Consider the following 27,639-nt stretch of genomic DNA (forward strand, 5'->3'; position numbering starts at 1 on the left):
AAAATGACTGATTTTCAATTTTATTTTATTTTTAACGCAACAAGGAAATTACTTGAATTTGTGAACTTTTCATCACAGCATTTTGAGCACCCACTTTAAAGTTACCGCAAATGCCCCATTATGTAAAAATGCTGAATTTTTCATTTCGAACAATTAATGAAACGAAAGGATTTAAAGCAAAAATGTTTGATTCAACAGGAGAAACAAGTGTGTAGAACCATTTTTTTTTTTTTTGTAAAATTCAGGCTTTTGAGAACATATCAAAACCTAAATTTTGACATTTCTTTCAATATGGGGCATTTGCGATAACTTCAAGGTGTGTGATCGAAATGGTGTGGTTTTTACTGCACAAATTTTAAGTTATTTCCAAGTGGGGGTATAAATTTTCATTCAATCGAGCTCTAAGAGTCAAAATTCAAGATTCCAAACTTGGCCATTTTGTATGAAGAACGATAAAAGGACCTTTTTTCGCCGGTCACTGTACAGGAAAACTGTTATGAAACTTAAGCCGAGCAACCTATCGCTTTTAGTTTGGATATCTAATCAGTAAAAGAGATTTAAGATTTATTGTAGATTTTTACAGTTAGAATTTTTTCAGTTTGATCCAAAACTTTTCTTTTTGCTAAAGCATAATCACTGTTCTTGCACTTACAATAAAAATTGTGTTAAATTCTACATAGGGGAACTTAATTTTTTTATCAAATGAAACGTTGAGTGTTTTCAAAAGCTACTATCTTTACCCAAGTAAGTTTATTGGATTGTGCAATAAGTTCATTCCTTAAGAATACATTTTATTACTTTGAATATTGATTTCCAGGCATAAAGATTGAAGATTTGGGGTATCTTGAAGATTTTCAAGTAAAATAAAACTGGGGGTAACAAAAAATTGCATGTTACCATCTTTTATTATGATTCACAGGCAAACAGTTGAATAAGTTTCGTTGTTTATAAGAAGTTTTGAGTGCAGGACTTCCAAGAGATAAAATTCTCTGTTTTTACTCAAAAATGTTCACAGGACTTCTGCAATCAAAAAATCGTCGGAATCATGTCATTTCATCACTTTAAGTTAAAACTTATGGGCTAAAGTTCAAAAAAAGTTTTAAGTAAAATAAACTGTAAGTGCAAAAAAAAATGATTTCAGATCAAACATGTTTTTTGGGCTTCATCCCATTCCGCCACTACCCCGAATGGGTCACTACCCCGAAAGCCATTACCCCGAATGGGTCATTACCCCGAACGCCACTACCCCGAATGAGACATTACCCCGAATAGTATGAGATACAATGTAGTTTCTTGTTTTGCGGACAAAAAATGATGACCATACTGTTATAAAAGATTGACCATTCATGTATGTGTCTCTTATGTAAACTTAATGGTTTTCATCATATATTTTCAATTCTTTCATATGTGAGCTATTCTTTCGAAATATTCTGTTGGCAACTATTCTCTTTTTATTTTTTTTCTGGTACAGAACCTATTTCTTAGCTTAGTGAGCACTTACCCAATTCAAGGGTCCATTCACAATATTCATAAAACCAAAAATAGCCAGTTCCGACACCCACCCACTGTGGAAATTCAACATATTTTGTATGAGCTGTAATATTTTGACAACAACCCCCTTGATCGTTATGAAATTTGTGAATGGGCTTTTAATAAAATAAGCCTTTTATTTACTGAGATCATTCCTTGTCAATTTACCATTCTTGTACATGTGTCTCTGTGCCAAGGGAGTCAAGGAAATGGTTAATGCAATAAATTTACTCCGCCACCAGAGGAATTCGAACCGAGAACATATAATCTTGCTGAACAGCTGCGTGCTCACCGGTATTTGGAGTCCTTGGAGGTGTTCATAATTCAATTATGTTTTTAAACAGAGATTTCCCTTTCTTATGAATACAGGTTGTAGCATAGAATCACGTTGTTAAAGTGATTATTCACGTCATAGCTGTAAGCATTTACTAGAAATTTACCCTTATTTTTTTAGAAGGCTGTTCTTTCAAGTTTTCGTTGGATAATCTAGTCTCTAATATTTTCGTATGGAACAGCTAAGTTTATGAAAAGCAGGATATCCTTAAGGCATTCATTGAAGTTAATCCTGCCTTAATTTAATACAAGAAGATAAGAGAAAGGATATTCCAGAAATTTTCCCTTCTTTAATCTTTCTAATTAAAACAGTCAGGTCTCTTATCGAACTGCTCACCATTTTTCTGCCATCATCATTTCTTCATTGTCTTGAATCAAATACAACTAATTTTTTTGTGATTATCTTATTGCAATTCAGCTGATTGACCATCAAGCCAACAAAAGTTTTTACTGTAGCGGCCATCAGAGGCCACCGTTTTTCTAATATGTACAAGTATATGAGCGTTTCTATGGCACAGCGGAACATTTATCTATCAGGTTGGTCTTTAAGCGGGTTCCATTAGAGTTTTCAAATTTCCCGGGATTTGATTTCCCGGGAAACGGGAAATTAATTTGTCAAAAACGTGAAAATTGAGCAAATTTGATGATTTTTTTTAATTATTCGTATTTTTGTTATATATTTTTTATGGCTCCATCCCATTACCCCGAACGCCATTACCCCGAACAACACTACCCCGAACGCCACTACCCCGAATGGGTCACTACCCCGAAAGCCATTACCCCGAATGGGACATTACCCCGAACGCCACTACCCCGAATGAGCCATTACCCCGAATAGTATGAGATACAGTACAGTATCTTGTTTTGCGTGCAAAAATGCGTCTCTAATGAAGGCTGGTAATTAATGGCACGTAAAATTCGTCGGTGAAATGTTCATCATATATTTTCCCTTCTTTTATATGCCAGCTATTCTTTCGAAATATCTTGATGGCATTCTTTCTGAGACAGTGCCTGTTTATCAGCTCAGTGGGAACCTTCGCAATTCAAGGGTTCATTCACAAATTTCATTTCGCCAAAAATTGCCATTTTTAACACCTATCCACCCCCTCGTACTTTTTTTTGTATGGAAATTCTACATATTGTGAATGGACTGTAACATTTTGAGGACAACCACCCACAAACTTTTTTGCTCCCTTTAGCGTTACGAAATTTGTGAATGGGCTTTAATGAAATAAGCCTTTTAATAAAAATAAGGAATTCGAATCCATAACCCACAATATGGTATTGCTTAACAGATGCGTAATCATTGGTATTTGGACTTGTTGGTGGTGTTCATATTTTAATTTTGTTTTTGAACAAATATTTTTCTTTCTTATGAATATAGGTTGTGTCATAGCATCACGTTGTTACAGTGATCATTCACGTCATAGCTGCAAACATTTCACCAGAAATTTGCCCTTCTTTTTTAAATAGGCTGTTCTTTCGCGATTTTGTTCGATAAGCTAGTCACTAATATTTCCATATAAAATAGCTTTTTATAAAGGAATATATCTTGAAGGCATTCACTAAAGTGATTCCTGTTATAATTCTAATCGGAAATTTTCCCTTTCTTTTATCTTCTTGTATTAAAGCAGACAGGTCTCTTATGGATTTACTTACCACTTTTCTGCCATCATAATTTCTTCACTATCTTGAATCAAAAAAAAAATTTATTTGTGGTTATCTCGCAGAAATTCAAATTAATGATCCCACAAATCAACAAAAGTTGCTTACTGTAGCGTCAATCAGAGGCCGCCGATTATTCTAACATGTACAAGTGTACAAGTGCGATAGCGGAACGGTCGTCTATTAGGTTGGTTTTTAGGCGGGTTCCATAGAACAACACTTGCAGCGGCTATCTCAGGGTGAACTTCCATTACCATCGTTTACGAAACAAAATCTTTAAGAAGATCTTAATCTTAATGCCCGACACCTATAAAAATGAGTAAAGGAAGTGGCTACCGACGTCCAATAAGAGACTTTACTACATCCTAATTTTGTGCATATTATAGCTATCCTTCTCATAATAAATTCACCATTCTTTTCGAAATAGGCTGTTCTTCAGAGCATTGCAATGTGGCTGTGTGAATCTTCTCAAAATTAGAGGACAAAACTTAGTGTGTAAAAATTATTTGCTGAACAACTAGCTGCTATTTTATCCTCTAATATTTGAAAAATACGTTTTTGACCCAAACTCGTTAAATACTCAAAAGGAATCGTACAAGTATCTCCCCACTCTCTAACTAGGATATGTCTCAAAATGTTATCCATTCGGGTAATGGCGTTCGGGGTAGTGACCCATTCGGGGTAGTGGCGTTCGGGGTAATGACCCATTCGGGGTAATGGCTTTCGGGGTAATGGCGTTCGGGGTAGTGGCATTCGGGGTAGTGGCGTTCGGGGTAGTGTCATAGAATCATTTTTTATAACAGTAAACTTGTATGGTACCTACACTCTCTTTTTTGTAAGTAATTTATTAATGTTTCTCAAAAAAATATTGATTTCGTTGTGTACGGTAGGCTTCAGAACAACACAAATTATGAGATTGAGTCCATGCGGAGATTCTTGACAAATCGTATGAAGTTCATATAATATGTACAGGACGGACTCGATTATCCGGATTATTACACTCTTTTATCCGGAGTTTGTCCTATGATATTCCTGTTTTTGAGATTTTATGCATAAATTTTAGATAATTTGGTATTGCAATATACGATATGAATGATTTTGCAGCTTTGAATGTTGGTTAAAAGAGGGGGTTTGAAAAAGAGGTTTTTTGTTTGCCGGTCAAAATAAGTTCTTCCCAAGATCACTAATGTTCCTAGAAATAACTTCTGGCTACGCCACTGCATTATATAAATAAAACAACGAAAAAAGATAATATTGAAGTTCTTTTAATGCAGTTTTATTTTTTCTTTTAATGATTCGATTATTAGGAAGATTCGATTATCCGGAGTGAAAAAAAATCGATACAACGGATAATCGAGTCCGACCTGTACCAATATTAAATCAAACCTTTCAAGCACTAGAATAAAAACCAACTAGAGTCTAACGATGGAAAATGTGGTTAAATCGATGAAAACTTTATGAGCATACTCAATTTATGGATGATCCATCGAAAAATCCTGTATTTTGTATAGCATATAATCTATTTTGAAAAAAAAAAAACATATCGTCAAAGAGCTATTTATTTTATCAACAATTGTTGGATTACAAAAAAAAACAACAAAACAATATCGATATAGTTATACAGTGATCTAGTAAGGTCATTGGTTAGAATGATATGAGAAGTAAATTATACGATAGTTTTGGTTTGAAAATGGATGGTCAATCCTTTTTTAATAGAACTACCCGGGAAATACAGAAATCCCGGGAAATACGGGAATCCCGGGAAACAGGAAATCATTTCCCGGGAAACGGGAATCCCGGGAAATCTCATTTCCCGGGAAATATTCCCGGGATTGAAAACTCTAGGTTCCATAGAACAACACTTGCAGTGATAATATCAGGGTGAACTTCAATTGCCAAAAAATATTTTGGAAGATTCCAATGCTAGTAGACTGACATCTAAAATAATATTAGTGAAGGAAGTGGGTAGCAGCGTCCAAAAGGAGACTTTACTACATCCTAATTGTTTGCATATTATAACTATCCTTTTTGCGATTCCGTTGCAAATCAATCAACTTTTCATTGACAATTTGCACTACATAATGGCCTGCTTTTCCTACCAAAAAAACAATGCTGAAAAGTAGCACTTTTCAGCACTGTTTTCGGTGCTGAAAAGTAGCACTTTTCAGCACTGTTTTCGGTGCTGAAAAGTAGCACTTTTCAGCACTGTTTTCGGTGCTGAAAAGTAGCACTTTTCAGTACTGTTTGGGAGGCGTCAGTCAAATATTCTAGTCTATTCTGCCCTTGATTCTGCCATAGCATCTGATTCTATAGCTGATGCGCGATACAGATGCAAGACTGGTGATATTGTCGGCGCGATAAAAAGTTAGAATCGGTTTCTCGCCTGAGTTGGAATTTTCTCAGAATCTATACGAGATACCTAACATCGGAAGTAGTGCATTCGATTCGCATCCGGATATGCACTAATGCACTCTACTTACGATGCAGGGTATCTTGCATGGATACCGAGAAAAATCCGTTACCTGCGAACTGCATTTTCTAACGATTAATCAACAATACTGGTTCGGGAACGGATCGTCCGGGTAGAGGATTCGTAGGAATGGCAGCAGAATCTACTACTGTACGCGTCGTCTCACCTGTTCTGTCCTAAAGAATATATGTCGGTGAGCGAGAAAATTTGTGACATTCGTAGATATATACTACTAAGTCGCAGCCTATGCGATTGAAAAATACTGAAATGACGTAGTAGGATGTATGCCCACGTGGTTTCTGTTGAAATGTTTGTTTGTGCTTTTGGAAATGATTCAGCTTAAACGGAATTTTCCGTAATAGCAAAAAATGTTGTATGCAACTCGTTGCAAAACTCGATTTTTTCAGCACTCGTTGTAATCTACAACTCGTGCTGAAAAAATCATCATTTTGCAACTTGTTGCATAAATAACTATTTCATAATAAATTCATCCTTCTTTTTAAAGTAGGCTGTTCTTCAGAGCATTGCAGTGTGGCTTTGTAAATCTCACCAAAAATAGAGGACAAATCCAAACGAAACTTTTTTTATCTCATAATATTTGAAAAATACATTGTAAAGCTAAAATCGTTTAATACTCCGTACAGTTATCTCCCCACCTTCAAATCAAAATTAGTCTCAAAAGGTTATGCATTCGGGGTAATGGCGTTCGGGGTAATGGCGTTCGGGGTAATGACATTCGGGGTAGTGGCGTTCGGGGTAGTGTCATAGAGTCGTTTTTTGGCGCTTCTACATGCAAATTTATGTCGAAGAAACTGCATGTAAGGGGTCGTTCCATTAGTACTCTAGAATTTTGACAAATTGCCTTTAAAAAAATTAGAGTTACGCAGTGTCAAAGTTTGACTTTCGACTTTTCAAAACCAAAAGTTCAAATGCTCTTCTCAATTCAAATCACATGAAATGGGAAACCTAAAATATCAAGCCAAAAATATTAAGAGTCAGAGAAAGCGCAAGCGACTTGAAGATGATACTTTAAAGTCATGAAATATGTTCTCCAGTAAAGTCTTCATAACTTTGTTATTTTGGACTAAATAAATCATCTTTGATTGACCATAACTTTATGAATACGATTCCAGATCTGTTAACATGCTTCTGATGCTAATTTAGTTACTTTCAAACTTATTAACAAATCTGATGAAAAATTATTTTGACTTCGTTAATAAACAAAAACTACCCAGAGGAATGATTTTTTTTAATGAACAAGAATCAAATTTCTTCGAATTAATATTTATTTGCGCCGGAAACTACATTTTTACTATTCATCTGAAGTTTATAAAGCGCCTTATTAAAACAACGAGTTTAAAAAATTGCTTTCAAGATTATTTTAAAGGATTTACCAATGAGAGAAACCAGCTTCTACTGAAGTATTTACGTTCTACTGACAAAAAAAAATTAAAAACAAATTATTTTCCGTTGAAAATTTATGTTTTTGAGCAGTTTCTGTTAAATAAGTAAATCAAAAAATTTTTTTAAATAAATTTGTTATAAACACAGTTCAAAATCAACTAAATTTGCTTCAAAAGCATGTAAAAAATGTTGAAATCGTAAATAAATTCATAAATTTAATTTCAATTAGGCTAAGAACTTCAAAATTGGTAAGAAAATAACAAAATTATGGAGACTTCACTGAAGGTCAACTTTAATAACTTGGAAATCCACCTTCAAGTTGCTTGTGCCACCTCTAAATATCAATATTTTTGCCTCAAAATTTGTGGTTTCCCTCTTTATGTAATTTAAATTCAGAAGAGCACATGAATTTTTGAATTTGAGAACTTTCGAAAAATAAACCACTCCCTAGTGTACAGGTATTAAAAAACATACATCTGATCATGCTACCTGGTCAGTGAATTCCGAAGTATAATGTTCACTGTGTTGGAGATACCTTAAAGCAAATTTGTTAAACGTAATTCTATCATATTTCGTGTTATCTTCCAGTTATTTGCGCTACCCGAGCAGGTGGAAAAAGCTGAGCAAGATCATAATTTGTTGTTCTAAAATAATTACTGACGATCATAATCAGCTATTGGTTTGTTGGAAATAAGAGATAAAAGATCAAAAATAATATCAAAAATTAGTATGGAGAAGTATTGATCAATATCTTGTTTAGATATTATAAGATCAAAACAATATCTGGCAAGTTCCTTGATTGACCAACCAAAAAAAACGGCAACAAGAATCGAACCCTCGACCTTCAGATCTACACACAGAGATGTTGCCCATTCGGTTATGCCTCTTAGATAGAAGAGAAGGGAAATAAGAGCATCAGGTTTTTCGCTTTCTGAGACTACACTTTGCTCCACGAGGTTGCCCCGACGTCTCACTGTTCCGTTCGGCCATTTTGTGTTTTGTTCCATGTCAAAGAACTAATTTTGATCTTGTTTACATATTTTCAGATGTTGAACTATAGCGATAAAATTTTCGAACATCTTTTCAAAATCAAATTGAGATATGCGATCATAATTTGTTCTTTCTGAGCTGTGATTTTGATTTTTCCGTCTGCCCGGGTACAAACATTGTCCTCATTTGTGGACACTGGGTGTTTTAGCTTATCTGTTCTCTAAATAAAAGGCTGGGCGTTAACGGGTTAAGACTTAAACATACCACTTAAACTATCAGAGTATCATACACCATTAACCGTTTACATTTCGACTGAATCTTCACGCTCAGTAATCACAAATTCGTGGCGCAAATATGGTCGACCTAGTATGCCCATATTATTCATTTGATCATCAACTGTAATGTCACTTGCGTGGAATTTTCTACTACTGCCGTTGTCGCTGTTGCTTCCATGCGTGTCACCAATCGATCAGAACTGGACAAGATATTTGGTACCTTCCCCTTATCTGTCCACCAAACCATCACAAATCATTATCTGATTCCACATCTTCTAGCGTCGATCAATTGAGAAGCATGGATATCCAGCTGAGCTGCACTCCGTAACGACCAAAGATGGCTACATTCTCACGATGAGCCGCATCCCTTCACCCCGGAAAATCCCTATTCTGATGATGCACCAAGTTTACGGATGCTCGGTCGACTTCACCATCCTTGGACCCGGGAAAGCCCTCGCATTCCTAGCTCACGATCAAGGCTATGACGTCTGGATGGGTAACGTTCGAGGGAACATGTTCTCCCGGGGGCACGTCAGCTTGGACTCCAACAAGAGCGCCTTCTGGAAGTATAGCTTCCATGAAATCGGATTCTACGACGTCCCAGCTATGGTGGACTACATTCTGTACCTAACCGGACGCGATCGACTACACTACATCGGGCACTCGCAAGGTTCCGTAGTATTCCTGGTGATGACGTCGTTGCATCCGCAGTACAACCAAAAGATCACCAGCGCACACCTATCGGCTCCTGCAGCGTTCATCTCCAGATCAACGGTTCCGGTGACTTCGATGAGCGGTGAGATCCTCTCAGCACTTCAGTTGGTAGACAGTATGGGCTTCCACAGTATCGGCGATCGGTTTAACAGCGAACCAATGCTGTACGTGAAGAAAGCCATCGACGCGAGTGTCATCCGCGAGGAGTGGATCATGGAGACGGCGTACTATCTGGCCGGCGAGGATCGCGAGGGGTTCAACATGTCAGTGATGCCTGATCTGACTTCGGCCTTCCCAGCAGGTGGCTCGATCAGACAGCTTACGCATTTTGTGCAGAGCTTCCGATCGGGTCGATTTGCGCAGTTCGACTTCGGCCGGGAGGGAAACCTTAAACGATACGGACATTCTACTCCACCGGCCTATCCACTGGACCTGGTGACGGTACCGGTGGCGATTTACTACGGCAGCAATGATCAGTTCGTGGCCGTGGAGGATGTGGATTTGCTGGCGAAGAAGCTGCCCAATGTGGTGTTGAAGTATCTGCATCCGAACGCTAAGTGGAACCATATCGACTTTTTGTACGGGAAGGAGGCTCCTGCGGTGTATCGGAAGCTGTTGGCAGTGATTCATTCCTATGAGAGAAGATGATGGTGTTTCAGTGTCGTGTACTAGGCGAAACATCTGATGATGAATGTTGTAGATAAATAGACGATAGTCAAAAAAGAGACAATCAAAAAATTTGTTTCAAAAAAAGAGCCGTTGATAAAAAGGAAAACAGTTTGAAAAAATAACAACTAAAACTAAAAGATAATCAATGAGCGAATCTATTTTGTCAACTCCATCTTCGTCAGTCTTGAGCGATACTTCTCCAGTCGCCAGCTCCACTGCGTACAGCCAGTACAGTAGTGGTCTTCCACGAACTCGCTGACATCTACCTGGTTTTCTGCTAAATATTATTTTCACAAATCTTTCTCACGACATTCACACTACTTGACAAGCCCAATCAAGTCTGCCGTATTTCACACTCTTGATGTGATTCGCATCATTGTACACTTGACGCAACTCGTGATTCATGTGTCTGCGCCACACACCATTTTCGAGTTTCCCACCGAGTATTGTCCGCAGCACTTTACGCTCGAAAACACCGAAGGCTTTTCGGTCTGCAAGTTGCAAGACCTAAGCTGGTTACATAGTCCATAAAAAGCCCTATTCGCTACCGCAACACGTATTTATACTTTGCGGTAACGTCGTTTTCTAATGTTACAAGAGTACAAGGTGCACAAATTCTTCAACAACTTCAAACACATCCCCATAGAATACTACCTAAAAACATACTCTATCTGCAATCATGTACTTCGATTTGGTAGCTCCCTATTCAGAGGTACTCCTCCAATGACCTAAGATCAATTCCAACAAGGTCGACATCGTCCGCATAGCCGAGGAGCATGTGCGACCGTGTGATTCATTCCGTCTTACGTCACGAACGAGGCTGATACCTCATCAGCGCTCCGAGCTCTTGATTTCGAACCAACCAGCGTAGCAAGTATCAGCCTAATAAGGTTCGCCGGAAAACCATTTTGGACATTCGGAATATCGAAAGCAATATACGTACATTTTACATGCAGTCTACTGGCGTATATACGTATATCGACTGCTATTCAGTACTCTTATGTGCTATCGTATATCAATTTGTGTTTACTGTGTCGGGTGCGTGGTATTTAACCTAACGAAATTGAGTCCTACATAAATCGGCTTAACGATTTGATACATTGTTTTACCTTTCGGCTTACCGACCTTATCAGTCTAGCGATTCTCTCAATTAACGTCCATTTCAGCCTACCTACCATGTCGATCGTTTATAATTAATTATTATTTGCCATTTGGAAAATGACCCTTCTGGCTTAATTACCCTTTCGAATAGTTTTGATTTTAGACTAATTGATGCTGCACAAACTTTTCATAAATTTAATTTTGAAGAAAATTATGCTAAGAACTTTAAAATTTATTAGAAAATAACAAAGTTATGGAGACTTCACTGAAGGTCATATTTCATTGCTTGAGAATTCACTTTTAAGTTGCTTGCGCCACCTCTAAATATTAATTTTTTGGCTTAAAATTTGAGGTTTCCCTAGTCCCTTATGTGGTTTAAACTCAGAACAGCACAGGAATTTTTGAGTTTGAGAACTTTCGAAAACTAAACCTTTTTCTAGTTTACAAGTATTTAAAACACAACTTTAACAGACAGCCCTGTCGTCCTGCTTAGTCGCGCTTAGTCGACGACTAAGAAGCTTTTCTTAGATTTTTTTTACAATTTTCATCCAAATTAATAAAAAATGTAAGCAATGTGATAGAGTTTTGCGAAATCAGATACAATCTAACGCTCTATAAGACGTCAATGAAAAAAAAAATCATGCCTGTATCAACGCCCTGGAGTTATATGACCTTTTGCATGCAAATCAGTGTCATCTTAACGCCCTGTAAGACATCAAAATAAAATTTAAAAATCTATCAACGACCTGGAATAATTTGTCCTTATCCTTTTTAAATCAGGTGCATCTCTACGTCCTGTATGACATCAATGAAATTGTCAAGATATATCAACGCCCAGGAGCATTTTTACCTTGTTTCACGTAGATTCGGTAATTTTTACGCCCTTTATGACATCAATTTAAAATTCCAAGCTGTATCAACATCCGGGAGAAGATTAACCTGATCTCATTAAGATTAAGTGCATTTTGAAATGTGACTTTATTCTACTAAGATCATATACATTTGAACGCCCTGTATGACATCAATAGACATTGCCATGATCTACCAACTACCAGAAGTAATTTAACTATTTTCACATTTGACAATTTCAAACTCTATCAACGTCTTGAAGAAATTTTACCATATCTGATTTGGATCAGGTGCATCTTAACGCCCTCTAGGACATCAATTGAAAATTATAAGCTGTATCAACGCCCTGAAGTTATTGATCTTATCTTATGTATGATGAGGTGCATCTTACCGCCCCGTAGGACATCAATAGAAAATTTCTAGTGGTATCAACGCCCTGGAGTTATTTCACCTAACCTATCAATATCAGGTGCATATGAACATCTATTTGTCTTGTATTGTATTGTATTGTCTTGTATGACAGCAAAATAAATTTGATAACATGTACCAACGCTCTCGATTAATTTGATTTATTTCACGTGTTAACAGATGTTAACGCCCTTTCGGACATCAATTTTAAATTCCAGTCTTTTTCAACGCCCTGAACAAATTTAACCTTATCTTATTTAAATAAGGTGCATCTGAATGCCTTGTATGACATCAAAAGAAATTGTCAAGCTGTATCAACGCCCTGGAGTAATTTGACCTTTTCTTATGTAGGTCAGATGTATATTATAGCCCTCTAACATATCAGTAGAATAATTCAAACTGTATCAATGCCCTGAAACAAATTGATCTTATCTTTCGTAGATTAGGTCGTCTCAATGTACTTTAGAACATCAATTAAAAATTTCAACGCCCTAAAAAAATAAACTTTATCACATTTTTATCAGGTACATCTTATGTATGGATGTTGAAAGAAATAAGCAATATGTATCAACGCCCTGGAGTAATTTGACCATGCCACATGTTGATCAGCTGCATCTCAACGCCCTCTAGACATCTATTAAAATTTCCAAACTTTATCAACGCACTGGAGTAATTTGACCATGTTTCACGCAGATCAGGTCATCTTGAGGCTCCAGTAAGAATCGAGCATTTGTTAAAACTGAATAAGCAGTTTTCATTCTAATGATCAACAAATCAAGAAAACCAAAAAATTCTTATGATAAACAGACGTTCTTGTTCTTTTACAATTTTTGTCTGTTCGTGAGAAAATTTCTGTTTCAACTTTGTAAACACCGATTCTAAATAGAACCTTAACGCCCTTAAACAATAGAAAAATCTATGCTGTGCCAGAACCCTAGAGCAATAATATGTTATCCTATTTAGATCAGCTCCATCTTAACGCACAGTATGATATCAATCAAATTTGTCAAGCTACATCAACGTCCTGAAGTAAATTGACTTTGTCTCATGTAGATGAGGTGCATCTTAACGCCCTGTTGCACAACAGTTGAAATGTCCGAGCTGTATCAGCGCCCTCCAATATTAAAGTCTTATCTTACGTAGATTTTGGTGAAACCAGGTGCATCTCAACGCACTGCAGAATATCAATCAAAAATGTACAAACTATACCAACGCGCTGCAGCGCTGTGGAATAATTTGTTCTTATCTCACGGAGTGTTTTCTGAGGTCATGAACATGTTAGCGTCTTAAAACAGTTCAAATTCTTTTGGATATATTATTGCATTTCACTCCACAAGGATCTTCTTCTTCTCCTTGGCATTAACGTCCTCACTGGAACAGAGCCTACTTCTCAGCTTAGTGTTCTTATGAGCACTTCCACAGTTATTAACTGAGAGCTTTCTTTGCCTAAGTTGCCATTTTTGCATTCGTATATATCGTGTGGCAGGTACGATGATACTCTATGCCCAGGGAAGTCAAGGAAATTTCCTTTACGAAAAGATCCTGGACCGACCGGGAATCGAACCCAGACACCTTCAGCATGGCTTTGCGCGGACTCTAACCACTCGGCTAAGGAAGGCCCCACAAAGATCTACGTAAGGTTATATTATTTCATGATACTGATAAGTTCAAAATCGTTGTCTTGCAGGGCGAATATGGTATGCATCTGTAGGCGAATTTAAGTGCGAATTTCCTTGAAAGAAAAGCAAATTTTCTTCCTAATGAGTAATAGAAGAAAATTTCCTTTCTTTGATGAACTTGTTTGACTACTATTCCTTCAATGTGGTTTAAGGATAACCCCTTATTGCTTTGTAGAAACGCAGGAGTCCTCGTTGATCCACATGCAAATAAATGCACGAGTTGTTCGAAGAATATTGAAATTTTGAAGACAATTTTGAAACAGCATTTGCGTTATTTCTGAATTTAATGAAACTATTTTAAAAACTAGAAAAATTAGTTATGAATACAGTTGTGTTTTCCATGATGTTTATTTTTGAGCGGTTGTTTTACAAAAAACTAAGTGAAAAACCTGCGCCAGATTTTTTTTCTATGCATAACAATATTCTACATTATGGTTCGTATGGTCATAAAACTTCGAAGAACATTAAAACTTGTTTACGTCGTTTTTTTGAATAACGCGGTTTTCTACGCGGTACGTCAACTGACGTACTGAAACATTGATGTATGGGGCAATTGTGCACACTTGGAATAAATCGCATTACCCTGTCAATTAAATCACCGAATTATAATTGGAAACAACTAAATTACAGATTTTTCTGTTAAGTCATTTATTTTACCGACAACATCCGTGAAATCTACTAGTTTAAAAAAAAGCCGTGAAACAAACAAATTTACTATAACCCTGTGAAATACTAACGATCAGTTCGGTAACAGCATTATTTTTATCCAACTTCTGTCAAATCGTTTGACAGCCCCTCTGGCAGGTACGAGCTCTTTTTGTTTCAGTTTTTGCACATCACTTATAAGCAGTGAAAGCTGGTTTAGTGGTAGCAAGCCTGCTTTCTGATTAGTAGGTCAGTAGTTCGATTCCCGGTCGAGCCGTTTCCCAGTTTTTCTTAATGATTTTGTTCAGGGATTTTACAGATCGTTCGGTGATTTTTAACCAAGCCTTCAGCTGTTGCGATTGCGGTATAATTTTACAGAGATCTGTATTTTTTAAGTGTGTAAGATACACTAATGCATCTTAATACAAAATGTAAAAAAATGTGCATGAATCTCAGCACTAACCTCGTTGAGAATTTGTTTTCAGTCGTTTATAATATTTCAATCATGCCTGAAAATGATGAAGTCGTAAAACATGAATGTTGTTGTAATGATTCTAGAATTAAGAAAAAATGTTTAGAGATCAGACCTTACTCAATATTTCTCCAATCATATCTTATCGTTATTTATTAAAACGTCAGGTGGGCGATGAGGGCAGGATCAAAAATAACGTGCGTCGGTCGCGTAGCACTTAAAAAGTTAAGTGATTTGTTAGTAGTGTTTGATCCTTTGATCTTGTCGCTTGCTTCTGTGGGGGCGAGTGACGAACACTTGTTGGGCGTTCAATGCGTTTATCGAGTAATATCGCAAATCCGATTAGGCGCATTCATTTAAAATTATATATTTATCGTTTACCAAAACGAATAGCTTCCCCATATCCAAACTCCCAGTGTTTACTTGAGGAAGTGCGAGTCCTCTGCTTCCATAAAGCAAGTAACACGTCAATATTTCTTTCTCATTCCAAATTGATCTGATTCGCACGCAGCCGGCGCCGTACTTACACATTGAGGATACTACTGATCTCGAGTAGCGTCTGTTGGTTCCCTGTGTAAGTACAGCTGTTCTTGCAATAACGGAGTAGCATCTGCGGGCGGTCAATCATGCTCATGATCGTTTATTCAAACTTCAGGTAGTGGCAAAAATGTTCATACAAACCGGTTCTTAATTTCCAGTCAAGAATAATGTTCTTATCAATTTGAGCTGTGTTTAACAAATCAAACGATAATATCAGTAAATATTGGTCACGTAGCAGCCTTCTAAAAAATATCGAAATATTTTTGGAACCAGAAGTTCCAAAAAAAATACAACACGTCGATTCTACTTAATTTTACGCTCATAATTTGCGTTTCAAAATTTCCTTATCATGAGAAGATAAAAACCTGGCTCTGTTTTTGTAGGAACGTTACACCAGAAAGAAAGATGATGCCGGTAAGTTTTGTTGTCTGTTGTATGAAACAGTTCCAGCGAGTTATAAAATGTTTTTCCTGTAAAATAATTCGATAATTTCTACTAAATTCAATTCATTAAGAAACTATAACACTTTTTCTGAATTTGAGTACTTCTTGTATTACATTGACATATAGAGATGTCGTACATCTGTTAAAATAATTTGTGGTTAATTTTCAGACCTAGTTTTTGAACTAAACAATGTTGAAGCTTAGGAGATCTCTTCGATCCCTATTTTGGATTGGAACACAATCGTGTAAATGCATATTGATTCTCTTGTGAATGTTCCAAATATTGAAGTATCTGCGAAAATTTTCCTTTGAAACGCCCCATTAACTCTTGGAAGTAGAAGCGCCCTATGGGTTATAGTAACGCCCCCCTCTAAAAGGGACGACTAAGAAGCTCAAAATTTACGACGACAGGGCTGTTAACAGACCATTGTTCGCAGTTTTCGTTATTTTCAACTATTGATGTATGTTTTATAAGCATTCATGTCAGCTCTTAAATAATTGGAAGCGAAACTGATAGCATAGAAAATCGCTTAATGGAATAAATGGGATGAAACGTAACAAGGACATGATCAGAATCAAGGTCAGCGTATGAAGCCAATGGCTGCAGAGCTGACTAGAATTAGTTTAGATCAAATCAATCATGGAAGGGTTTCTAGAAGAAGAATTACAAGTAAAGCATTTGATGTATCGAATTGAGAAATATCCGGCCGAGCAATTATCTTATAAAATCGTACTATAGAAATTGCTTTGTATCGTGAATGATGTTTGTAAGAAATCTAAAGAAATCTAAGTGATAGGATGAGAGTAGAAGTATTACATTTGCGTCTTGATGCCTCTGAATACACTCGAATGAGGTTCTTCATAATTAGATAAGTTCTATACACAAACGACAAGTTCTTTCATAGGACTGCTTCACCATTCACCTGATCCATCAGCTGGTTGCACTTTGCTCATCCATACGGAGCAAGAGACAAACCCTTCTGCTGCGACTACGACATAGCAAAGATGGTAGAGATGGTGGCTGCAGCAAAATGTCAAGGATAAGTCACACGAAGCGCAAACAACATCGTTAACTACGGTCGTCTGTAGCATAGAATGGGAGCACCTGTTCAAGCGATGATGGTATGGTGGATGCTACTTTGCGTCTCGTTCTGTGCCGAAGATGATTTATGGGAGCGCAACATCCTCCCTGCTTCCAAGAGACGATCATCGATTTCGCGAAGATGGGTTGGTCCGCCCCCTAAAAGGGCATCGCTCATTGCGCAGTGATTTGACATTTTCCGTCGTCGATTATCTCAAGAACGAACATCATGATTCTTCTGGTTCACCCAAACCGAGCCATGTCTGAAATTTGTTCGAAAGCATTCTTCAACGGATCGTCGTCGGTGAAATCGAAACCGCACCTCTTCACATTCGCCATTCGGACGAAAGACCTCAACACTGAACTAGAAAACCAACACCGCCTCGCCTCGCCCTCGGAATTGCTGACGGCGGCTGCTAGGCGGCGATGGCCCTGGAGCTCATCTTGATGCCACTTGATCTCCACCCCGGAGAGGAGGCTCCACCCGACCGACCGACGATGACCATCAGCATCAGCGGAGATGTACGCCTCGAGCACAGAAAAAAACTGGGTCTCTTCTACCGGGCGACGGTGGCCGCATAGTGGATAATAGTTGGCCAAAACTAAATAAATATTTTTTTTTTTTTTTTCATTTTTATTTTTCTGAGTCTCTTAAAAACTCCCAAAGGTTTTTCAAATTATTGAATTGTAGAACTGTGAAAATTTCAATTTCTTGGATGTCGTTCCATCAAAGTGCTACTGCACTACATTTGAACTGAATCTAGCTCAATCGGAGAAAATATTGGTATAAAAATAATTGAATTACAATAAAATTTACTTTATACTAAGAATAAAAAATAGTGTTTCGTTTGTTTCAGTGGCATTTTCATAAAATTGCTTCCAAATATCTTGTTTCGTTAATGTATACCGTTTTGTCTCAAATTCCGAACAGACTCATATTCCGAACACTCGGTTTTTGTATGACGATTTGGTTGAAATGTTTCGCTGAAATATGTCACCAAATAACAAGGAAATGGCAGTCTAGGATTTTTGAATTTGGCTTCGATTTGTATGAACTGCTTCCACTGTGGGCCGGGGGGTGATCTTGGAACTGCAACCGCAAGGTTACCGTTACGCACAGAGACGTCGACGACGACGCGGTACCGCCAATTTCGACAGCCATTGGAGTTTGGCCGCCAAATGTGGCACGGATAATTGTTCCGATTTTCCTCGGCTGCTTGGGCAAAGAGACGATCCGCGCCGATGACTGACGAAGATGGATGATGGTTCTTGAGGAGGAAAATTGCACCATTTAGAGGTGCTAATTGTGACCAGGGGTTAGGCGTTGCGGTTCACTTTTTTTCCTGGTGTGATCTTTATGCGATTCGAAACGGCGATCTGCTAGTTTCACAAATTGGAACTTTGAGTCTTTCGGAGGATTGGTTAAATTAGGTTTAGTGATCCGCTTATTGTTTGCGAATGGCGGTCGGTGTTGGGTGGTGCTAATTTGCTTAACTGGCCTCAATTAGGCGGATCATTGTGGTGATGATGATGATGATCGAAAGGTTGGGTGGAAATCGCCGAACGTTAGGCTGAATCGGGGAAGATGGTGAAACATTATTTGAAAGTGAACCATGAAATTAACGATGGAGTCGTAATGTGGGTCAAAATCTGGAGAAGATTAACAATGGTTTGACAGCGATTCCCGATCATACAAATTATAATGGAGGACACCTGGGCACATCTAGCACATCAGTGCCAAGAATTTTCATGGATTCCACACTTATTGTTTTTGAAAGAATCTTAACCGAGATCTTAATCAGCTTGTTTCTGGATTTTTTAGACAGTACGATCTCTACGAGTGCTATGACAGTACGAGTACTCTCCAAGATATGTGTCAATTCGGTACCATAAAAAGCCTTACTGGGTTTTTCTCTTTTTGAAACCCTTCTTCGTTTGATTTGGTTTTAACTGACTCTAGTCTGCCTTGTAGCTAACTGATTACTTACGCTGACTTCAATTCTAAACATGTATCTGTCAAACCTATTTCATATTTGCCTTAAAGTGATCCTGATCAGTATAATAGATAGGCTGAAAAAAGGTTCGCAAGACTGATAAGGTCAGTATGCCGAAGGGTCAAAAACAGGTATCGAATTGTTAACAGTAGTGGAAATGTTCGCCTCATGAAGCACCTCACGAGTGTAAACCAACGCAAAACAAACATGACAGTCTCGCGAACAGACTTGGTGTGAGGAAGTTCGCAACCGCCTGCTCGGTAAAACATACCAACAGAAACAGCAGAAAGCTCCCGATCCTTAACTCGCGAGTAACCGAACAACGAGTGGTTTATTATGGTTTAAACAGATAAATTACTTGTATATTTATTATATCAATAGTAAACAAGCAGTTTGTGGTCAAAAACCCATGGAAGCCAGAAATCTTGGAGGGCAAATAGCTTTATCCTGAAAGCACAATGGACTCTGAACAGCTCCGAACACGTTTAAGAAGCACAAGCTTCGTTTACTCGCGAGCACGACAGATACGAGTAAATTAGTACTATGATGCTCGCGAGCGTTTTTCTTTTTAATTTTCAATTATGATTTCATCGTTTTACGGCTAACCGGCCGAGCTTAAGTTTGAACAACTACCATAAAACCATACATAATATATACTTCGCAATTGGAATAATTGGACAAATTGATGAAGATTTTGCGAAAAAGTTACGCGTCTTCTCGGTGAGCATCGAGCTCACGACACTTGATAGGGCTGCTATACCACGAATGACTGAATGGACGCAGAAGTTAACCTGAATTCAATTTCAACTCAATAATCACGAAGTCCTCCAGCCAAATTTCGAGTATTCAAGTTCTCAGATCTTTAGCTCCTGACCGTTCGCGTTTAAAATTCATTGAAACGTTCGGCTATTGGTATGTTGGTGATGATCAATCGACAAATTTTCAGCTCAGAGCACTGAACTCTACACTTGACTCTAGACTAGTGCTCTTCAAAATTCGATTTTTGGCTTCGTTTAATAATAATCTTAAACGAACCTATGTAGGACAGAATACTACTAGGTCTAATAGCATAAAAAGAATGTCTCAAAATGTAGTTAGATAAACGAGACGCTTAATCTGAAGGTTATTACACTTTTGACCAAGCCACAACAACAACGGAAGGGTCGGTAGATTGATTGGATAGATTAGCCCAAACCTTCGAGTTTTAGCTTATATATTTTTCATTAGAAATGTTCCTTTTATTCATCGACTGTTCTTTTGACCATAAGGTCAAAAAATTGTAGATAAAATCTTGTTTTTATTGAATAATACGGTCTTGCAACTGCTTTGGCAATTTTTCCCGTTCAAATAACGGCTATCCATATTTAAATTTTAATTTAAAAATTGATTCATATATTATGTACCTTGACACTTCTGATCATATTTGACGTTCACTTAGTCGACAAAAAACATAACAGGAGCTTTTTTACACTGGTGTTGTTCCTATCTGACACTTCGGAAAGGACACGGAAAACAAAATACCTCCAAAATTTCAGTTTAAATCACAAAATCACAAAAATCATTTAAAAAAAAAGAATTTCTGCCGTAAACATACGAAAAGCATTTGAAAATTGAGAAAACCCGTTTTTCTTGCCTAAGCTTAGGCGTTTGGTACTAAAACCGGGACAGGGCTTTGGGTCTCTATTGCTGTTACGATGATCATTGTCACTTAAGCTGCCAACTGTAGAGCAGAAGATTTCTACTTAGAATATCGGCTGTTGTTATGTTGAGTGTTTGCCATTGTTTAAGTTATAATTTTGGATCTTCTCTTAAGTTATGTTAGTAGAAATCAATAAAATTTCAGCTGCAATTCATTTTAATAGCAGTATTTCCTCCTTTTCAACACCAGACGATCTTTCAATTTTTATTGTGTTTACTTTCCAACATTTAAATTAGTAAATATCTCTCATTTTGGACAAAAAATGCCTTGTAATATTAGAATCCTATTTCATGAGTGATAGTTTAAGGCTTTCTACTAGTTTTATTTATAACAGATGTTATTCTTTCCCGTAAATATAAAATGTTTTGCTGGTTTTACAGTCATAGCAATCATTAGCATTTTGACTGCCAACAGTTTCTTCAAACATTTAGCCTCTTTTGAATATCGGCTGTTCTTTCTTGTTTCATTTTTCATTATTGATATTATTTTACCTGTTATACCATTTCGATTCAAATTCCGAACACTCGACTTTGTATGGGAAATATTTCAATATTTCTCGTTCAAAAGTTCCTACTTCCAAGGCTAGTTTTCATAAACATTTTCCAAACACATTTATTAAAATTTTAAATGCATAAATGCCTTAGATGTATCTTAACTGATTGGGCGGTTTTAATTGATGAATTACTTTTTCCGATTATGATTTTCATGAGATTTTTAGAATAAAAGACAAAGGAAGATCCGGAATGAGAATCATGAAAAGACCACACATTCCTATTTATTGAAAATAATTCATTTTGCGGTATCAAAATCTTCACCCATCATTTTAAAGTTAAGTTTTTTTAATGCTCGATATTGTTTAATAATCATCCGAAATAAAAATTTTACATGCTTTTTGATGAGTTACGCTCCACTGAGGCCTTGAGTGTCCGCAAAATAAAAACAGTATTTTTGAGTATAGATTTCACAATGTCCATACATAGAATGTTCATTCTTATTCCATGTTTCCTCATTTAATTGTCCAATATTTCAACTTGTGTGTAGCTCTGCTGTCATATTATTCGTTGTCTTTTAGGTTGTAATTGTTTCATCATAGTTCTTCTGTATAACTATTTGAAGCAGTCCTTGGTTTGAATCTTGTAACTTGTGTTGAACCCCAAACGCGCTTCATCTCTGTACCAGTATACCACGTTATACCCGATACATGTGTACTTCGCTGCCCATAACTGCATATTTGTAACATTCGACAAAAGTAGGCATTGAGTAAATGGAACACCAAATGTGCATTTTATGGCAGTATGGGAGGAAACTAAAATTTCTAAAAATTACCAGGAACTCAAAAGTGCTTATTTGAGGCTGATATTTTGTACAACTCATATTGCATACTGGGTAAATTGTCAGAAAATAATTCTGATAGAAATTTCATTGCTGTCACATTACGAGGCCCATTTATAATCTCAGTGTGACTGTTATGCGGTTATAATTACCAATGTGACAAAACAACTTGGTATTTTTTTTAGATTTAAGTAAGTTGATCGAAAGTATTTATCTTTTGATGACTCTCCATGGTATTAACTCCAATTTGTCAAAAATGTCGAATGTGACTGTTATGCAGTTATGGGCAGTTCGGTTCAGTGTCGTAAAAAATCAGCCGAATGATACCCGATCAGTGCGAAAACGAACAAAAACAAACTTCGCTAGCACGATGCCAATCTGACTATGAGAGCGAATACAACGAGAAAGAGAGTGGGTGCAATACACGCACACATTCAGTGTCACTCACTGTTGGTGTCATTTCAAAATTCAATTTCACCACTAAAATTGAAAATTTAATTAAAAAAAATACAAATGAATGTTATATTACTGGTGTAAGGAAACAGCAATGTGATGCCTCGAATTGATGAAATATGATTGTCTTTTAATAAAAAAATATAACTTAAGAAATTTGCGGGTGTTTTCTGATGGAATTGATTTTTTTCACAAGCGAAATAGAATTTTTTATATTTAACCAGATCAACTAAGAACAATATTTTAGGTAACATTAAGTGGTAACTTCATGAAAAAAAAAACAAGAATTCTACTTTATCATACAACAAGACGCAATAAGTAGAAATTGATAGGCGTGGATTTCAATTGTTTTCTATCTGTCCGTTCTGAAGCTCAGATACAACCGAAGATTTGCTTCAAAATATGAACCGTGGTTAAAATCAAGATACATATGGACCGGGGTTCAAACCGGTGTACGAACCGATGTGCACTTTACACATGTTTGGGTTTAGGTTCAGGTTGAACACGAAAAGAGACTTCAAGGAGAGTATGAAACCGCCCAAACCATCATTTTCCGGTTTCGTTTGGGAAGACTAATTTGGAGCAACTGTTAAGTGCTCAGCCAATTTTCAACACTTAAGCTATCTTTCCAGCCTAAAAATTTCTTCAACGCTCTGAGCCTTTGAATCTATTCAATCTTAGAACTCTTTCACCCAAACGATCGCTTAAGTCAATCGGTTCTGTTAACCGTAAGCCTCTTCTGTTGGATTAGTCCATTCAGCATAGAAACTTTTCAAGTATATCGACATTTTTGATCTAGGTTGACTCTGTCGGCCTACCAATCATGGTAGCCTTCGAACACTAATAGTTCAAACGAGCCTTTTATTCTGTTGGACTTTTCAATTAAGCTACCTTTTCGGCCTAATAACCGTTTCGACCTTACGACCATTTCAGTCAAACGACATTCCTAGCTTCACGATCGTCTCGGCTTAACGGCTCTTGCCAATTCTTTGAGTTTAGACCACATGGCCCTTGGCCTGACGACATATTTCTCCAGGATACAGTTTAGTTTACAAATTACTTTAAATGTTCCTCCAAAAATTCCTAAAAGCATTTCTCTAGGACCTAACAAATATTTACCCTAGAAATATTTCTAGGAATAATTCGACATTATTGATTCCAGAACCTTATCTAGTGATTCTTCCAGGGAATCCTAAAACAGTTCCTCCAGAATGTTTTAATATTCATCCATGATTTTGTCCATAAATAACACCATAAAAATAATAATCTTGAAGCAATCCCCGAAACATTATCTGTGAATAAAATCAATAAGGATTGCTAAAAGGAAATTGATTGAATCGATTCCTGGGTTACACTCTTGAGAAATTTCTCTAGGAACCTACAGACAAATTTATAGGGTTATATCTAGAGCAACTACTACAAACTGTCTGTAAAAAAACCTGGTGAAATCTCTTGAAGAATATTTGTTATCACCAAAATGAATGGATGATCAGATTACACTTTCTCTACAAGGTTTTTTAGGGTTTTGAACTGTGAAACTATAGAAGTTTCATAAATTCCCTTGAGAACCGTGTTAGAGCTTATGAATAAGCATGGGAAAATTTACTCACTCACCCGAACGCTACCGGCAAAAAATTGAAAGGCAAAGGTTCATTCAAACATTACGTAACGCAAAATTTGGCAATGTGAAACCCCCTCCCTCTTCCACGTAACAGCTTTTATATGGAAAATTTTAAATTTTTGTATGGACCGTAACACTAAGTGAGACCCACTCCCTCCCCCTGTTACGTTACGTAATATTTGAACGATCCCCAAGTGCTGCAACCGAATGTTTTGTGATAGCTGAACGTTACTGATTTCAGCGCAATCCCGACGAATCTCAATCGATTGCGATAAACCGAAAATCAAAAGACTCATGAATCAGCATTCAATCACTGAATGCATTCAGCTGAATGAACTGATTTGCACTCACTGAATCATTCCAGTGAGCGCTTATCAACACTTAAACATGAACGCCACTCGAGCGGAACCAGCATGTGAACAATCATTCGCTCTTGCAATCGGATGCCTTCGGCACACGGAATCGTAAATGATCGGCAAAGAAGAAGAATGTGCAGCTTGGTTGGAGAAACGGCGACCTCGCTCTTGACTGCATGAGGAAATGAATGAGGAGAACGCAATGTGCTCGTTCATAGGAACACTAAGCTGAGAAGCAGGCTCTGTCCTAGTTGGGACGTACTACCAGAAAAGAATTCAGATTTTCTGGAGAAATTTCTGAAGTGGATCTTGAAGGAACCGATGAAGGTACTTTTAGGATATTTTTTAAAGGTTTTATGATGATATTGCTGCAAGGTTGCCTGGAAAACTAAACAACAAAAATCTAGACAATTCTGAAGAAAATTTGGTTTCAGAAATCGCTGAGAAATTTTCTGAAGCATACCTCGAAGTAATTCTTGGAGAAACTCTATGAAGTTCTGAAGCATTATCGAATGAAATATTTGCAGGAACTTTAACAGGAATCCCTATTAGTATCATTGGTGAATCGTCTGATTAGTAGAAAAGAAGCCTTGAAGCATCTTTGGGTGACATTTATGTAGAAATCTTTTTAATGCTCCTGATTAAATTTGTAGAATGACCATAAGTAAGCTTGGAGTTCAAAGTGGCGTCTATATTATATGGTAACCCAGAAAGATTTCATATAAAAGATATTGCAGGACTCCCTGAAGGATAAACTTGAAAAACTCATGGAAAAATTTCTGGGGAAAATCATTTGACACTTTCGGAATCGGAAGTGAGCTTCCAAAATTTCTAAGAAACTTAACTGCATACAAATTAGTTTCTTATTAATGAAATTTTTTGAATTGATATATTCGGCCTTCTGCTGCATAATTGTGGATCCATATTCTGGAGGTATAATCGGCATGCTTTATTTCTAAGTAATGGCTTTTGAACTAATCAGTAATTTTCCTGCAAATTGTATTCTAGATTGCCTACTGCCTGATTAAGTTTATTCCTATTAGTTTATTGATAAATTGTTTGGTACATTTACGACTTTTTCAATAAGTCTTTGGCGGATTAGCTTGAGTGTCCTCATCAGGGTCACTGTTAGGTTCCTTGTGAGATTCTTTGCGGATTTATGGCAAGATAATATTGTGAGCAAGAACCTATGCGGTGATTAATGCATTTATTTCTCTTGTTTCAATTTCAGGTAATTGAAAACCATTCCAATTCTGATTGATGATCTGATATCACAGTAAGTATCCCAAAATCCCCTAAGACTCATACTCTTTGGCCAATTTGAGCACCAACTGATGTGCCTCGTAGCCACGCGATCCGAAGATGAAATCGACGTGATTCCACTTCGGATCCGCCATTTTATGTTTCAAAACCACATTTGGCAACTTCTCCACCAGAACTTCCAAGTCCTTAATCGCAACAAACGGATCGTTCATCCCGTAGTACAAAGCCACCGGTGCCGTTATTTTCCCCAGCGAATAGCTCGGAGGCACATTCTTCCCATAGCGCCTCAAATTTTCCTGTTCCCCATAGTCAAACAAACAGAACCGCTCCGATTTCATCATCTGCAAAAAGTGCAATCCCTGTCGGATCGACGCCCCCGCAGGAAACACCTTCCTCACCGCTTCGATTGTAGTCTTGTTCAGTGTCTCACTATGCTCTCCAACCACCATCCAAAGCCCCAACATCAGCATATCCTGCGAAATACAACCCCCATCGATCGCCTTCTCCACGTACTCCATCATACTGCCCGCTGACCTTCCACCAACCTCGTACAACCCGATCTGATCAAACATCGCGATCAACGTCATAAGTTCATCGTACAGATAACTCATAGGCGTCGTATTCCTGGACCAAAACGCCACCGGTGAAGACAGATGCGCACTTGCAATTTTCTCATTAACATCTGGCCGCATCGACGCCATCACCAGAAAATTGGTCCCCCCTTGCGAATGTCCAACGTAGTGCACCTTGCTCCGACCGGTCGCGTTCAACACGTATTCGATCATGGCCGGCAGGTCCAGGGTGGCCACCTCGTGGAAGCTGAAGTCCCAAAACTGCTTCTGCGAAGGGTTCATCGATCGGTGCGCGCGGGAAAAGGTGTTCCCCCGGCCGTTGGCAAGCCACACATCGAAGCCTTCGTCGAAACCGGAGAAGGCTAGGGACTTGCGGGGGCCAAGGACGGTGTAGTCCGAGGAGGAGCTGAGGAACGAATGCATCAGGAAGAGGACCGGTCGGTTTGGGTTCGGGATGCGAGCCATGGTGAGGTGATAGCCATCGGGCGAAGTGACCGGGTGCAGCTCCACCGGGTAGTTGTGTTTGGCGATGGTGGATTTCTAGAACGATGAGATTGATTTGAGGGAATGCTTTTGAATGATTAGGATGGACTTACCAGAAACTCATTCGGATCGATTGCCCGCACGAGAACCCTTCCAGCCAGCAGAAGTTGGATACAGCTCAACCAGTTGGACATTCTGCACGGGTGGTGTATGACTGATGGCGATTTTTCGGAAATGGTTAAATACTGGAGATCGTTTTTCCGGCTGGGTGGTTCCGAAAACGGGGGTCGTTAGCTAAATGCGACATCTAATCTTAACGAGCTTATGGTTAGGCACTAATGAGTTGCAAACTTCACCCCATCAAATTGTGGCGTAGGCTAGTAAGTTTTCTCCACAGTATTCCACAAAGGTGTTTTTACAAGAGCCTGAATAGAAAATTCTTAAGCAAGCATAGAGGTTTATGCAGTATTCGTCAAATCTTCTCAGGGGTCTCCACAGATATCTCTACAGATATCTTAACAGAGGTTTCCAACAAAGATCTCCACAAGAGTTGTCTTAACGAGTCTCTAAATTGATTTACTAAGGAGATATTAGAGTT

At 37.8% G+C, this 27,639-nt stretch overlaps 2 protein-coding genes across 4 annotated transcripts in view; one reads left to right on the forward strand and one right to left on the reverse strand.

The window, feature by feature from the left end:
* The window catches only part of LOC5577732 (mucin-2), a 608,111-nt gene that overhangs the window by 211,625 nt on the left and 368,847 nt on the right, over nt 1–27,639 (forward strand). The gene's annotated exons all lie outside the window — the stretch shown is intronic.
* Nucleotides 25,669–27,236, reverse strand: LOC5577726 (lipase 3). Its single transcript, XM_001663452.2, has 2 exons — nt 27,155–27,236; nt 25,669–27,098 (listed from the first exon to the last, which is right to left on the reverse strand). Exons 1-2 carry the CDS (start codon nt 27,233–27,235, stop codon nt 26,019–26,021), a joined length of 1,161 nt encoding a protein of 386 aa, XP_001663502.2. The 5' UTR covers nt 27,236; the 3' UTR covers nt 25,669–26,018.

The sequence above is a fragment of the Aedes aegypti genome, chromosome 2, assembly GCF_002204515.2.
Source record: "Aedes aegypti strain LVP_AGWG chromosome 2, AaegL5.0 Primary Assembly, whole genome shotgun sequence".
Lineage (NCBI taxonomy): Eukaryota > Metazoa > Arthropoda > Insecta > Diptera > Culicidae > Aedes > Aedes aegypti.